This window comes from Centroberyx gerrardi, chromosome 7 (genome assembly GCF_048128805.1).
Source record: "Centroberyx gerrardi isolate f3 chromosome 7, fCenGer3.hap1.cur.20231027, whole genome shotgun sequence".
Classification (NCBI taxonomy): domain Eukaryota; kingdom Metazoa; phylum Chordata; class Actinopteri; order Beryciformes; family Berycidae; genus Centroberyx; species Centroberyx gerrardi.
Genome location: NC_136003.1, coordinates 32,597,494 through 32,614,113, shown reverse-complemented (window position 1 = coordinate 32,614,113; position 16,620 = coordinate 32,597,494). Strand labels below are relative to the sequence as shown.

General features: G+C 40.5%; 2 protein-coding genes across 2 annotated transcripts in view; both read left to right on the top strand.

Annotated features, from left to right (window-relative positions):
• Positions 1–16,620, top strand: part of LOC139911338 (uncharacterized) — a 279,947-nt gene that overhangs the window by 79,850 nt on the left and 183,477 nt on the right. The gene's annotated exons all lie outside the window — the stretch shown is intronic.
• LOC139911346 (uncharacterized) lies at positions 1,832–7,720 on the top strand. Its single transcript, XM_071898863.2, has 5 exons — positions 1,832–2,005; positions 3,400–3,501; positions 4,434–4,610; positions 5,661–5,786; positions 6,515–7,720. The coding sequence occupies exons 1-5, from the start codon at positions 1,957–1,959 to the stop codon at positions 6,697–6,699; spliced, it is 639 nt and encodes a 212-aa protein (XP_071754964.1). The 5' UTR covers positions 1,832–1,956; the 3' UTR covers positions 6,700–7,720.

The following is a 16,620-nucleotide window of genomic DNA, read 5'->3' as shown; positions in this document are numbered from 1 at the left end:
AGTCACTGTTTACATGACTGTTCACATGATGCTGACCGCTCTACTTGGAAATGTTTTAACTTAACTGCTCTGAAGTTTTTCACTGACTACTCTTAGGGTTGTTTTATGACAACACATTTTGTACTCATTTTGTCTTATTTATTTTATTTTACTTTATTTACTTGTTGATTATGGTTTAGTTTGTTATGCATCAAACTCAGGGAGCTGCGATTGCAATTTTGTTGTACTTGACAATATGACAATGACAATAAAGAAAGTCTTGAATCTCTTGAATCTTGAAACTGTTTTAAATGTCCCATTATTCTCCGGGAAGGTGAAACTTAAAGGGGAAAAAAGGGGTTAAACCACTGAATCTGATTAACTCTCCATCACTACCATGACAGAGGACGTTATGTACCTTCATCCTACGCTGCGACTGGAATTCACGTGTGCATACCGCACGGGAAAGCATGTCCATCTTAACAAGTCATTAAGTATTCAGTCTTTAAGCTTTTCTTAAAAGCTTGAAATGAGGCAGAGAAAAGTCTTGAAACAGCATGAGAAACACTGGGAGGAACTCGCTCCATTTGCAGGTTTTCTGCACCTGTTTTCTGAAAAAAATAAGACTTTAAGACTCGATACTGCGTTAAATGGCTTGTGCAGCACGCAGATACCGGAATGCTCTTTCCCCGCCTGGCTGCACCTGCTCTGCTGCTATCTTATCATTCATCGCCTTTTTACCTGATGAATCTTCAGCGTAGAGTGACACTGTGTCTGAACCCTGTGTGTCAGTATGTAGTGTGAAACTCTGTCATACAAGACATGATGATGTAAGTGATTCTCAGTTTCACTGTGGCGGTTTTAGCCTGCGTTCACAGCCAACGGTTTATCTGAACTCTGCAGTGTTTCCTCCTGTAGTTGGTTGGGTTGTCCAGGTGAGAGCAATGACTTTTGAACTCTGGTGGCACCAAATAAACGGCACCGAGAGTCTCAGTCCTCCAACTCCAACTAGAGGAAACCACCCCGAAACACAAGGGATTATGGGTAGAGGGAGACGGATGCGGTTCCTGATGCTTGGAAAGCCTAGCAGAACAAAATGATGTGTTCTTAACGGGTATGAACACCACAGAAGAAGAGGCAGACCTGCTGCCAAAATCAATAAAGGAAAATAAAGGAAACTTGTTTCTACCTGGACAGACCGCGGGGGGGCGTGTCGTGTGGTTTCAAACTCTGAGCCAATCGAACGGCTTCTCTGGCTCCGCAATGTCTCGTTATCCCACATTTTCTGACGAGGATTTCTCCAGACCTCCGTTATATTTTGAGGTGGAGGTGTGGCTACGCAAGATTATCGTTGGACCAGTGTTGGTAGGGTTTCTGTAAAACACGGTGCCTAGCTGACGGCGGCCTCATGATGTCATCAGATCACCAACCAAACCAACGCCGGCCCAACAATGTGTCGTAGTAGGACAGAGGTTCAGTGTCTTGCTCCAGGACGCTTCGACAGGCTGAACCTGAGACAGTTACAGGACGGTCTCCCTACACGGCTGAGTTGCTGGTGGTTTCTTGTGTGGCTCACTAACTCGAACATTTCATGTATTTCCCAAGCACATGTCGTTTGATGGCTTTGCCAGTTCTTGCCTTCCTTCTGATGCAGCCTCATTGCTAGCAGACTAAAGGAGGAACTGAACTAACTCATAGGCCTAAAAGAAGAGAGCGAGAAAAATCATTGAAGCCTATTAACAGATACAACAGCAGTAAAACTGGTTCCACTGCTGACAGATTTTAAACAGGAGGTAAGGCTGGGATGGTTTCAGTTCGGCTCTGATGCCTCCCAGCGACTTTTCTGTCCCTTCCTTCTTTAAAGTTTCCTTGTGATCCACCAGGAAGTGTCCTGTCTATCTGTTCTGGTTCTGCTGAGCTATATAAGCCGCGGCGTTCCTGTCTGGAAACACCAAACAGCCACGACCTCCTTCCAACATGCAGCTGCTGCTGACTGCCTGTCTGACCTGGGCTCTGCTCCACACAGGTAACCCACTCACATCCACAACTAATTCTGGCAAATTTTTCTGTTATTTAAATATTGCATCACATGAGAAGAGTGATTTAACCTGTATTCAAGATATTTGGAGCAGGATAGGGGAATTAACTCATCAATTCCAATTCAACTGAGGAACTGGAATTGGAATTTGAAAAAAAAAAAAAACTACAGGAAACAGAATTGGAATTGAATTGGAATTTCAGGATTTTTTTTTTTTTTTTGTTCTCATCACATATCTGAGATTACATGTAGTATAATTGATCATGCATTCTCAATTCAATTCATGAATGGCCCCAACCCTGATTTGGAGTCAGTATTTGACTTTTTCCACAATGCAGCAGCCTTGATCCTCCATCCTGCATTCTTTTAAATGTGAAGAGTGATCAAGCCATCATCTGTTGTGTATCCTGTATTTGTAAAAAAGTGGACACAGTACCAATTCCTGTTTGAATTTCATGCTGTAGATCAGAAATCAAAACTTCTGCCCTCAAACTCTGAGAGCCAAATTATTATTTTAATTCTCTGACAGAGAGAGATAATGTTTAATTTTCCAAAACTCTTCCTCTTGGAAATGAAGTAACACATTTATATATTATAATAACACTTTGTTTCCTTGTTTGAGATATGCTGACTGAAAAAACCCGAAAAAAACCCAAAACTTTTCTATCATCCATGATCATTCTAGTTTCACAGGTATATAATCTTTCTTTTTTTTAAGAGTTGTACAGTACACATCGCTCTTAATATAACACTTACGATGTTATAAATGAGAACAGACGTGCAGGGGAGTTCAATGAAAAAGGGAAAAAAGACAAGAAAAGAAGGAGAGTGATAAAGAGAAAGAAATAAAATGCTACATTTAAATTATTTTCAAGTATTCATATCTTGCCTGACAATTGTCATTTATCTATGGTGTTTATATTTTTTTACAATATATGTTACGGTTTTTTTTTTCACAGTGGATAGTGAGTTCAAATATATTACTAAGTCCATGCAAAATAACCACATTTTGGGCTTGGGCTCCATTACCTTGGACTACTGTATATAGAATCAACAAAATATGTATAAAAATTTTAAGAACACTGTCTAGTGAATGAAGACAGACGAAAGACTGTACTGCCTTTGATATCAAGAAGTTTGTTTAAAGCATCAAAAACAAGCAACGTAGTATCTATCGAGAATTTAGAAGAAAAACTGACCACTGACTGTTGGTTCCTTGTGATGTTGGTGATCTAAGAAGTTGAAGCTTATTCTACTGTTGACCTCAGCCGAGTCTCTCCGGATAAGTGAAAAATAATGAGGATGGAAAGTATACATTTCCGTCTAGAACAAATGTCTAGAATGTAACTGAGCTGTTTTAAATGTATTTGTAAACTCTTCAGCCGAGTCTCTGCGCTGCCACCGGTGTGCGGACCAGGCGTGCTCCAACACCACTTCAGTCGACTGTCCTGCAACAAGCACGGCATGCAGGACTGCTACTTCAGGTCCGTCTTAGTAATGCATCACGTGTCCAGTATGTTTACATCATTATTACTATACTTTATCATTGTCTTATATTAGAGCCAAGCACCGCAGGTGAAAATTACAATTGTGGATGGATTGGTCAATTTCGAGACACTATTTTGTAGTGTAGCACCTCTATGTGTGTATGATTGTATCTCTGCGTGTGTATATGGGTGTGCCTGGTATGTGTATGATAATATCTGGGTGTATATTTGTCTATGCTTCGATGAATATATATGCATATATTCATCAAAATCAACTAGAAATCTTAATTCATATGCAGCTACATCAACTACACCAAGCACAAATCAGCTGAAAAAGCTTTACTTTTCCGGGCATTTTCTCAAAATGGCATATTCCCTGTATGCAAAACATTCATTTTTTTCAACTTAACTTGTAGATACAGCCTCCAAATTTGACCTGCTGCTTAGCTGGTAATTTACAGAGGCTTTCTCTGATATCTTTTGTCATTTTTTATCATTTGTTACAAGAAAAACGTAAAATTACCCACATATGTTGTATTTTGTTAATAATTTAAAAAGAAAAATGAAACAAATTCACCTTTTTGTAGCGTTCTAAGTGATATGCAAATGTTTTATTAAATATTAGAAAATTTGAATATGTTAAGAAAATAAATTACAAAAAATTATGAAAAAGTGTTATTATTATTAACTGTATTTGTGTCAAAATTCAACAAATCAAATTTCATTCTGGTAGGATGGATTGACATTTGTTTTTCCTAATCACCTGTGGTGCTTCACATTAATTCATGAGCACCGATTAAATCACAGCCAAGAATGGAAGTAGCGGATTACAAGAGTGAATGAATGGATCAATCAATCAATCAATCAATCAGCAATCCATCCATCCTTCCATCCCCCTGTTTCCATTTTCCTTTCCTTTCTCTTCCCAGTGATGCAGACGGGTTCCACCATCAGCAGCACTGTGGTTAAATCCTGCTCGTCCCTACTGAACTGCACCACTCCTCTCACCGTGGAGACCGAGCTGTCGGTGAACCGAGGCTTCAGTCGGGAAGCTCACACTCAGCTCTGCTGCGCCACCGATAACTGCAACTTCCAGACACTGGCCGGTACGACCGACCGCTGCTTTTATTGAAGGGGGCAATAAGCAGTCTATGAGCTTTATCGCCCTCTACTGGCGAACAGTAGCAATTGCGGTAACATCGATAGAACTTAGCTGTTTCTCAGTCTGTGTTCGTGTCCTCCATGACGCGTTCGACGTAATATCTAACGACCGAAGTACGATTCTAAAACTAAAGTACGCAGAGGATGGAGGACGGATACGACATGTTTCTCTGCGCTCAATTTCATGAGAAGTACGGAGTCAGAAAGTGGGTTTTGAAAGCCAGAAATCTCTGCAACTGGCCAAGTAATAATTGAGTTATTGGTATTGATCGACAAACCTATCAACCCCCACAGATATATTATGGTCATTTTGCTATATGGGGCAGTAAATATCTTACTTAGCCTACTACACATATTTTGTTTTAAATTTTTTGCTATCAAGGAAAAAAAGAGCTGGTGTCACATGTTTAAAATGGTGCCGATCTCATGTTGGAACCAATGTCTTCACATTGCTACTGTTGTCGGGTGAAAACCTTTTAAAAAACTAGCTTATCTTTAGAGTTTATCCAATGGGGTTTGGAAAAATACTTGGTATTGCCAAATTTTCTCATCCTGTAGAGCAGTGGTTCTCAATGTGGGGTCCGGGGACCACCAGGGGTCCTTGAGGGGGTTCCAGGGGGTCCCCAGCAAATTGATGAATTGTTAAACTTCAGCATTATTTAATTTACAAGAAGTTAACACAATTAGAGAATGTATTAGAATGACTGTTTTGATCATAGTTTCTCTGTTATCTCTCTACCTACAATACAGATCGTCATGGGATTCTGGACAAAATCATATCTGACAATAAAAATATTCTCGATTCGAGACAAAATCTCACCAAATGGGGGTCTGTAGCTCTAATGTGGACTAAATTAGGGGTCCATGATATGAAAAAGGTTGAGAATCACTGCTGTAGAGGACCATGTAATCTTTCAATTCAAGTAAAAAAAAAATGAAAATCAGAAAAACGACATACAACCTGTCTCTGTCATTCACATGTAACCTGTCTCCAGTTCCCAGCACCTCAGTCAACGGGAAGCATTGTCCCTCCTGCAGCAGTTTGGCCGACAGCCTGGCCGGGAGCTGCAGCGCCGCGCTGAGCTGCGCCGGAGTCGAGAACAGCTGCTTCAACGGCACCAGTGAGTTCCTGCCGTAAACTGACTGTAAACCCACGTGACTGTTCTGTAGGTTTCCTGTTGATGCGGTTTGAGTTTCTCTTTTCTTTGTCTGTTCAGCCACGGTGGCTATCGCTGCTCACGCTAACTACCCAGTTCTTCTTCTTCTTCTGTTGATTCCAAACAAACCAGGAAATGTAAAACGCATCACTTCCCAGGAAAGAGCGACCAGACACCGGCTGTTCAGAACAGCAAATGGAAAAGCTTTATGAACTGGATATATTGGATCACTGTTAAGTTCGAGCCATCAGCCATACAAAATAGCAAAATGGACTTTTATTTATATGACAATGTTGCCAATTCACTTGTTTCATGAAAGTGATATTGACAAAAGTTTATTGAAATAGCAAACTTATCTGCCAATGCAGCGAGATACTTTGACTCAAAATATCTTGAAGTAAGGTTGGCAAGTCTGGAGACGAAAGAAAAACCCTCATTTTTTTTACACTGTATATGTAGACTGATACATATAGTTTACTGTCTATATGTAGACTCATATGTATAGTCTTTCTATATATATATGCAAGATATACAGTATCTATATATCTTGCACTGACCCTTTGCACTGTATGTGAAGTATGTCTTGTGTAGAATGAAGTGATTCTGTTTCTGATATGTGCCATCTTTCCTCCCTCCTTCCCTCCTTCCCTTCCTTCCTTCCTTCCTCCCTTCCTCCCTTCCTTCCTCTGCAGCTCCATCAGGCTCCACCCAGGCGTCGCTGCTCGGCTGCATGTCCAGGAACCTCTGCTTTAATCTGGCCGCCCAGGCGTCTCTGTTGGGCTCGGACGCCAGAATCACCTGTAAAGCACCATGGAGCGTCAGGGTCAGTGCGGCGCTGCTGACCTTTGGCCTCACAGCATGTAAAGTCCTCGTTTAGGAGGCTACAGATGAGAACACACACACACACACACACACACACACACACATACAAGCACGGATCCATGCATGGATGAAACGTGCAGGTATAATCGTACGCACAAAAATGTAAAGGCAGGAGTATTGACAAATGTCTTCTTAAGAAAATATTTAAAAGTCTCTAGTGGTGCGTAGATTTAAAAACACTTTAATAACTTGCAAAATGAGATGCATACCATGTCTCTGTTTATTCTTACACAAAACAAAAAATTTAAAATGCGGTTTGAAACTGAAAACAACAATAATTTTTCATAACTGTTGTTATTTTTAGTTTGCGTACCGCATTTTTCATTTAAGAATAAACAGTATAATAATAATGAATAATCATACACAAACACATACACACTGATATTATCATACACATACCAGGCCCATATCAACACGCAGAGATATAATCATACACACACGCACACACACAGATATAATCATAGACATGCAGGTACACACTCACGCCTACTGATAGGAACACTGATAACACATCTTGCAGTCTGCAAACACACAAAAATATGAACACACACACACACACACACACACACACACACACACACACACACACTCGTTGGACATTAACATATCATTACATACATTACATATCATCATTTTCTTCTTCTGTGGAATAGACTTAGGACAATAAGCACTGCACTGACACTGACATCTATTTTCAAAATCACATTAAACAGCCGAGCTATCTGATTGGTCAAAGATGCTGATAATTCCCATAATGCACGGCTAGCCCTGCTGTACTGGTTGCAATGCCAACTCTTGTGGTAACCAGGGAGGGAGTTAGCCTTCTTTTTTGTTTTCTGCTGTTTTTTATTCTTATGTATGTTTACTACTTTGTAGAAAACTTTTCAGACAGTACACATTTTGGTTACCATTGTGTAAAAGCCATAATACTCTAGAGGGATTATGGGTACTTCAATAATAATGACTGTACTTGGCTGTGTGTTATTGTTATAATAAAGCTGGAATGTCACATGGTACCTTGGTTCCCAGAGTTTTTTTCCCCTCATGTTAACAAATTAGCCATTTCAATTCCAATTTGTCAATTCTATAAAGAGTGCTCAGGTGACATAATGCATCTTCTGGCAGCCATATTGGAGGGCCACAGCTCTAAACTATACAACTTAGCCAACACTGTGTAATACATAGAGCTAATTTCTGTGCTGTTTTTGATTGAGAACACTGATGATTAATTTTGCCACCGACACATCGGATCTACTATTGTGCGTTTAGCTAACAGTTAAACGGTTATCATTGTACAGATAACCCTGCGTTTCTGCACATTAGACAATAAAGAACTTGAGCTATCAGCTTGTTAGTTTACTAGCGGACCAGAGCCTCTGGTCTGCTTCACTCTTTTGTGGTTAACACATCCGATTTGCCCAGTAGCTAATGTTATGTGGCCAGTACCTATAGTGGCACATTCATTCACATTAATATTAGTTGCTTTGCTAAATTAGGTAGCTAGCTAACTAGCAAGCTGAAGAGTGGTTTGTTTAGGTTTATGTGAGAGCTACAGAAGCTAGGGCTAAAGACAAGACAGTTTACTGTGTCACAGTAACCAAATCCACCTTATCACACTATTCACTTTTACTGAGAACGTTACTGAATGGATCTACAGCCACACCACAACAAGCTGACTCAGCTGCTCTCTGGTTCTAGCTGCTTGATACAGATTTACACTTTATTTGTGCACACCTAATTTTCCAAGAAATCCATGATGGTGCCAGCTGTGGCTCCCAGGAGATTTGTGATGCAAATGTAAGATTCTGTTGGAAAAGACTGTGTCATTATATTGATATGATTGTCTTTTTTTTGATTTTTTTTTTTTTTATGTCCACAAAAAAATGTCATGAGTGTAAACACATAGAACCTGGTTGTTTAGAAATGTGAATGTATGGACAAAATGAAGTATGCCTAAAAGCCTAAAATTCCCTTATATTGCAGAGATATGGGAAGTTTTTATGCAACAAAACATAGACTAAACACTTTTGAAATCACTTTTAATACAACACATTTTTAAGGCCCATTTTCAGTGTTCCTGTGTCCCACCTGCGGGTCCTGAGTCAGACATTGAAAAACATCTCTTTAAAGCTGTGATTTACTAAAGCCTTTCATGGATGCAAAAACTTAACTTTCAGCATGTGCAAAAGTCTTAGTGCTACCTTTCTACATTGTAAAGGTTTTTGTTCCAATTGAATGATTTAATACTGAAAGGAAAATATAAGAATATGAATTTGTATGTATATACAGACTGTAAAGACTGTAGAAAAGATGTATACTGAATACCGTATATCAATGTATAATATATTGTACTGTATATATGTACCAATGTCTCCCTCTAGTGTTACTATGGGGAAGTGCATGTTACAGAAATCAGGACTGTGCTGACGGTCCAGCAGGATAAAGGTACCATGTGATTAGGTACAAGTCATCCTCTCTCTCTCTCTCTCTCTCTCTCTCTCTCTCTCTCTCTCTCTCTCTCTCTCTCTCTCTCTCTCTCTCTCTCCTCTCTCTCTCTCTATAGTAGCAGTAGTAGTGGTAGTAGTAGAGCAGTAGTAATACTAGATGAAATTAAAAACATATTAAAAAAAAAAAACAAGAAAAAAAATCATAGGCTATGAATGAACTTATAGAATAACTACCAAACAATTACAAAAACTATTAAAAAAAAAAAAAAAAAAACTTAAGATATACTTAAAAAAAACTGCCAACCTCGCTGACTGTGACCCAAAAAGTTATTTTTTCTCTCTGTGTCACTAAAACTCTCTGCTGCTCCAGAAATGTCACTGATGCTTTCTAAGTATGGGTGTCTTAATTTTAATTTAATTTTGGAGAGAGAGAGAGAGAGAGAGAGAGAGAGAGAGAGAGAGAGAGAGAGAGAGAGAGAGTGAATTGAGGGGAGACAGCAACAGTGAAATGGCTCCTAATCAACACACAGTATGTACACAAACACACGAGATCAGACAGAAATCTAGACCCAGGTATTAAAGAGGAATGCCACCCATTTTAACAATCGACATATTTTATTTCTCCTGTCACAGTTCAGTCAGTGTCAGTCAGTGTGAACCTGTCCCACTCTTTTCCTGAAGCTCGAAATCAGACGGAAAAATTCTTGAATTTGCGATGTGACCGGGATGTCAAATCAGCGGCTGCTCCATTGACAGTAAACGGATGCTGGCTTTGCGGAGCCATGAGATGCTATGTTGAGTTGCCACGCCAAAATTAAGTTTGCAATTCTAGCATTCATAACAGAACCAGAATTTAAACCAAGAACTCACACGAGGATCTTATGGGTCAACAAAGTCAGCACTCCATTCATTGTCAATGGAGCAGATTTTACATCCTAGTGACGTCGCAAATTCAAGGTTCAGTTCTGTTTCTAGCTTTAGGAAAGAGTGGAGCAAGTCCACAAACACTGATTGAACTGTCCTGGGACACAGGAACAACATATGTATTATTATTATTTTTTTTTTATGGGTGGCATTCCCCCTTTAATTTGCCAAACACTGTGAGAAGACCATGTTTCTGTAGTTCTGCCTCAGTCTATTTCATTCAATTTCCTTCTATTTCGGTCCATGTCATTGTGTCTCAGTCTGGGTCAGAGCAGTTAGCGGTGTGGTGGCTCACAGCTGAATGTAGGCCAGTATAACCCGCGTGATTCATCAGCATCAATGTTTGAGTAGTTGACACAGTTAGCAGCAAAACCAGGAAACAGACCGACAGGCAGAGCTCGCATCCAGAGACAGAAAGCCAAAGGTAGTCTGCCTTAGCTGCTGACTCATCAGTCTAGCAGGTTTCGACATTAAGAGACGAACACGAGGTAAAACAACAGACTGTCAGCTAGCTGCTGGACCTTTATTGGTCACCATGACAACAACAGAACAGACCAACTTTTACCTCCCCATCCCAGTACTTAGACTTTAAACCGACCAACTTTTACCTCCCCATCCCAGTACTTAGACTTTAAACAGACCAACTTTACCTCCCCATCCCAGTACTTAGACTTTAAACCGACCAACTTTACCTCCCCATCCCAGTACTTAGACTTTAAACAGACCAACTTTACCTCTTTGTCAAACAGGTGAAACATGGCGTCCCCCAAGAATAATGCAAGCCGCCCCTGGGCCAATCATTGACAAGTAAACAAATGTTGTTGCACTCCCTTTTGGCCAATCAGTGCCATTTTGAAAATGCAGAGACGCATCATTTCCTGAAGTTTTGTGAAAATCTGATCAGAGACATTGTGCGTGATGTACAGATGAATAATCACATGTTGTAGGCTAATCAACATAGTTTTGAAAATGCCAGAACGGAACAATGCCACACATCATTCCCCAAGGTTTAGTCAAAATCCAGTCACTGGGACTGATCCATCGTCCATGGTAGTTTTTAAAGCCTAAGTACTATGCTAAATACTAAGCCTAAATACTTAGGCTTTAAAAGACCAACTTTCACTGTCTTAATTAAGACTACAGACTGCAGCTAAGTGTGCTGTAGTGTGTGCATATCAAGCTCCATTTCCAAGTCAAATTATTCTCCACATAACTGAGATAAATTAATCATCAACCTATTTATAAGGTTGACGTCATGCCGTGTCAGCACATTTGTGTGTGTTATTTCCTCTGAACGTCATGACTGTGATTCTTCGTGCAGTGCAATTATTTTTTATTTTTTTATTTTTTTATTTTTTCAGTCAGACGAAAGTGTCAGATAAAATGTCCACCAGCAGGGGATTTTCAGACCTGTGGTACTGTGACTGAATCACTGTTGGGATGAAAGTCAAACTCATTAATACTGTAATGTACTGTAACCCTGACTTTTAAAAGGATCATGTGTATTGTTGACACACTGTGTTTAGCACTGAAAACCAGAACATTTTGTTTTTAATCCAAACTGGGGTGTGCAGTGTAAAGTTCTGCAATGAAACCTTTCATTTTCTTCACTGTATGTTTTATGAATGCAAAATTATTTCTCCCCATATCGCAGAAAATAAATACATTTCACATATCTTCAGAATATGTTGAGATATGTTTCAAAATCTACACAAACTAAGTACAATTTTTTTATCGTAAACTGTTTTTGGAAAATAATTTAGACCCTAAATTGCTCCTATATGTGCTGTTTATCACACACTGCATATCCAAAATAAACTCTTTGCTTTTCAACATTTTTTTTTTTTAATGAATGGCATTTACATATACCGATGCAATTTTGTAGCCTATATTTTTAAAACATACTGTATCTCTAAGCATTCTGAAGTATGTGTGAAATTTTTTACCCCCTATGAGCCTTTTTTTTTTAAAGCAAATAAATGAATAAAAAAAAATCAATAAATAGAGAATAGAACAAATTTGAGCTGCTTTTCTTTCATTGATTTCTCTCTCTCTCTCTCTTCCTCGTCACAGGCGAGCGAGAGAAGGGACGGGAGGGGGGGTTGTTACACACACACACACACACACACACACACACACACACACACGCAGCATCCACATCTCTGCTGATGTCAGACTCCAGTCATGTCGACCCTCTTCAGCACCAGCAGCATCATCATCACCATCATCCTCATCATCACCATCATGGCTTTTATACAATCTACAGACAGGCGTAAGTAAACCGGCTCTACCGTCGCCTTTTTCCCCTCTCTCCGTTTCCTGTTTTCACCTCTGTTCCCGCTGCCGAGGTCTGCATGTCTCCCCGCTGCTCTGCATTTAAAAGCCTAGCTCGTATTAACACGGCTGATAATTAGGATTTCGTTATTTCCAAGCGGGTCAAGACGCAGGATGGGATGTTTTGGTTGCGCAGCGGCGGATGCTGTCGTTGCCGTTACGGGGGAAAAAAAAAAAAAAAAAAAAGCCCCATAGTAGCTCTGTCATAAATATTAGAAGGATAGCACGAAAATATCACGTACAGGAATATTATAGTGAGATCACAGGAGGTAAAAAGCACGATAAGGTTGCTGGGAACTCACTAGTCCCGCGGATGCTCTGCAAGTCGCTATAGGGATATTATAGGAATATTACAGGAATATTATAGGAATGTTGTACTGGTTTTGTCGTCAGGGTCCATCCATGTTTTGGGCGGGTGGGTTTGGTATCACTATCCTCCGACTGTGTCCGTTATACAACCAGACAGACTGGACATATTTTCATTCAATGGCGAGGTTCAAATAACGCTGATAGACAGCATGGCTACACGTGTTGCGTTCAGGTGTTTCCAGTTTTCTGGCCCATTTGGAGCCAACACGGACGGTTTTTTTTGCATGCAATCATTAGACTGTCAATATTTCGCCATCATGCGTTTGTTTCCCGTATAACCAGTGATGCAGCGGAGAGTAAACCCACCTAAAACTCAGTTTAACCTGCTTTTAGTTGGCAGAATACAGTTTACTGGCTTTTTAGGGTCGATAAGAGGAGAATTCATAGTGTGCATCATGGCAAGTATCAAACTGATATATGAGGATACAGTGTTTTTAAGGAGAGAAAAAAGTATCAATTAATGCTTTTCGAGAAATATAGTTGATCTTTGTTTATATAGGTGGTTGGACTGTAGGTAGCTTCCTCCAGTCTCCTTTTTATTCATCACTACAGTACTGTGATGTATAATCTACTGTGTGTACTGTCTGTAGAGTGAAATGTGGGCTATACCAGGCTGATATGTATTGTATCGTTAATGCATGTCTGAGTATAGAATTGATTTTTGTTCATATCGGTTGTCTGAGTGCCTGTCACCCACTGAGCTTTTCCACCTTGTGTTTGACCCAGTTAGTTCTCACCCTGCTGATGGGAATGTTTTCCATATCAGTTACCTCAAAAAAAAGTTGCAAATGTAGCCTATAGCGTTTATTACACAGAACTGCAGTCGAGATTGATGCAAAAATGTCACTGGGCTGTTATAAAAGTCACATTTTAGTGCTGCATCAGTGAGCAGCCAATTGTTCGCACTGCACAGCCAGAGAAGCAGGGAGGCTTTCACTGTAGCTGCTCGCCAGGCTGCGATCCACCAGCTGCTTCTCAGCTGGAACAGGTCACTTTGTTGTATTTTTGTATTTGGTTTGTTCAGGTTCAAGCCAACCAGAGCTCGTCAACAAAAGTCACGCGACTCACAAGCAGCTTGTTTACTGGACAAAGTTTTAACCTGTCATCCTGTCAGGTTAGAGATTACTAAGAAGCATGATGGACTTGTCTGTCTCTTCTTCTGTGGTGTTCATACCAGTTAAGAACACATGAAGAGCTGAATATGAGCATCAGTCCAGACTTCATTTTGTTCTGCTAGGCTTTCCAAGCATGAGGACCCGTGTCCATCTCCTTCTACCCATAATCCCTTGTGTTTCAGGGTGGTTTCCTGCAGTTGGAGTTGCAGTTCTCTTGTTAGAGGACTGAGACTCTTGCTGCCGTTTATTTGGTGCCAACAGAGTTCAAAAGTCGTTATTCTCACCTGGACAACCCAACCAAGTAGGAAGTAGGAAGTAGGAAAGTAGGAAAATAAACCAATCAGAACATGCTGGATGTGAATGCGTGCTAACACTAATCTATCTAACTGATATGGGCTTTTGAAGGCCAATACCAATACCAACATATTTTGGATTGAGGCTGCCAAAAGCTTATATTTTGTGCTGATATTCAATGTCTATCAGTTTGACCATTTTCATGCCAAATCCCAGAAATTCAGCGTTTCCCCCAGAATTTTTGTTCTTGTCAGAGTGGAAAAGCCTCTGAAACATTTAGACCATCACGGGACACTAAAACTCTCCACTGAAACACAGGGTGATGATAGTAACAACAGTATTTACAAAGCATATTCATACGCGCTTGTGTGGAATTCGATCAAAATGTCACACTGGAATTAATCCAGTTTAAGGGCTTCCCACAGACATCCAGTGTAGTATTGATCAGCTTTAAAATGAATATGTAATCAATCAAACTGCATCATATCCATCATGTCAGTCTGCACCAGGTCTGATAAAAAAAATAAAAAAAAATTGTAGCAGAGTACATTCTGACATACATGGTCTTTCTTTATCCCCATCTATTTTCTACCTCCTGTTTGTCCATCAGTGACCTTGCCCCCCACCCCCACCCCCCCCTCTCTCTCTCTCTCTCTCTCTCTCTCTCTCGCTCTCTCTCTCTCTCTCCATCCATCTCTGTTTAGTGTGATTTGTTGGCAGTCGGACAGATGAGTTTGTGCAGTGACCTACTAACCACACTGCCCATGCATTTGTAAACAGGGCACAGCTGCACACACACACACACACACACACACACACACACACACACATGCAGAGGTCGATTAATGTGTCGTCTATTAGTCACTGGCTGGTCAGAGAATCTCTTACAGCTGTGAATGGTGCGATCGATTCAGTTGAATGTGTGTGGGTGTGTGTGTGTGTGTGTGTGTGTATGTGTCCTGTTCACAAATTAGCTGTCAGCTGGTTGGACAAGGTTGAGTTATTTCATCTAAAACAAATTTTAAAAGCTCCTCAATACCCACAAAGAAGGCTTTCAGATAATGTAGCCTGCCCACACACACACACACACACACACACACACACACACACACACACCTCCCACCCCCCCTTCTAGCGGCCATCTTGGAGGTCCTCAGCTCTGTGAACAGCTGGTTGTGTTTCTGTCTCAACAGAACTGAACAGACGGTTAATTTCTGTCTGTTTCTGACTGAACTGATCATTTCATCACTGATCCATCTGATTGATTTAGTGTTTAGATAATGTCAGCTTGTTAGCTAGCTAACCATAGTATCTGGTCAGCTAACATCACTGTCTTGTTGTTAACACATCTGATTAGCACACTAGCTAACGTATCTAGTAGCGGCTAGCGTTAGCGTGTTCACATTAACATCAGTGTGTTTGCCGGCTAGTTAGCTAGCTAACAGTTTGTTCAGGTTAACTGAGCTGACTCTTCTCAAGCTACAACTCAGAGTGTTTTGGAGTAGAGACTAGGGCTAAAGACAAGACAGTTTACTGTGTCACAGTAACCAAATCCACCTTATCACACTATTCACTTTTACTGAGAACGTTACTGAATGGATCTACAGCCACACCACAACAAGCTGACTCAGCTGCTCTCTGCTTCTAGCTGCTTCATACAGATTTACACTTTATTAACACACAATTCTACAATGTTCCTCCATGATGGAGCCAGATGTGGTTGCTAGGTTTGTTATGCCACTGCAAAAGCCTTGGTGCAAAAATAGTCTCATTTAAAAGTCCACAACAGCAGCTGAAGGGAGGAGTGCAGTGTTTCTCAGACAGCGTGCCTCATACTGATGGGTCCCCACACCATAAGAGTATAATTATGTTTTAACGCTACGAAAGCCGAGCACCATCAGACTGCTGTTTTTAATTTTGGAATTGAAATATCTCAGCTTTCCCTCCATCACTCCATCAACCCCGCTTTCTGTACAAGCCAGTGCTGTTCAAAAGAGTTCAAAAGAATATTTCTGACCCCCTTGAACTGACAGTTGTTTGGCTTTCCCTCTAAGGATAAGTGCTGCGATTTTGGACCTATAGGTTTTATAATTTGTGGCTCCAGAGTCAGCTGTCAGTTGAAGCAGCGAGCTCCGCTGCCTCTTGCTCCTAACAATGAGTCCAAACTGTTTGTCAAAAATATCTTCACAGGAGAGTCGAGAGGAAACACGACTCGGTTCCTTCGTTACGCAACTTTCACTAATCAGGAAATCACAGAACTATTTTTCTCTGCTGCAGCACAGACCGCTGTGGGGTGAAAGGCGGTTCCTGGTGGAGTGATCTGGTTCTGGACGGTCAGTCAAGTCAAGTCAATTTTATTTGTATAGCACATTTCATACACAGGTAAGTTAGGAGATAGAATACACACATATATAAAATACTATATAAAATAAC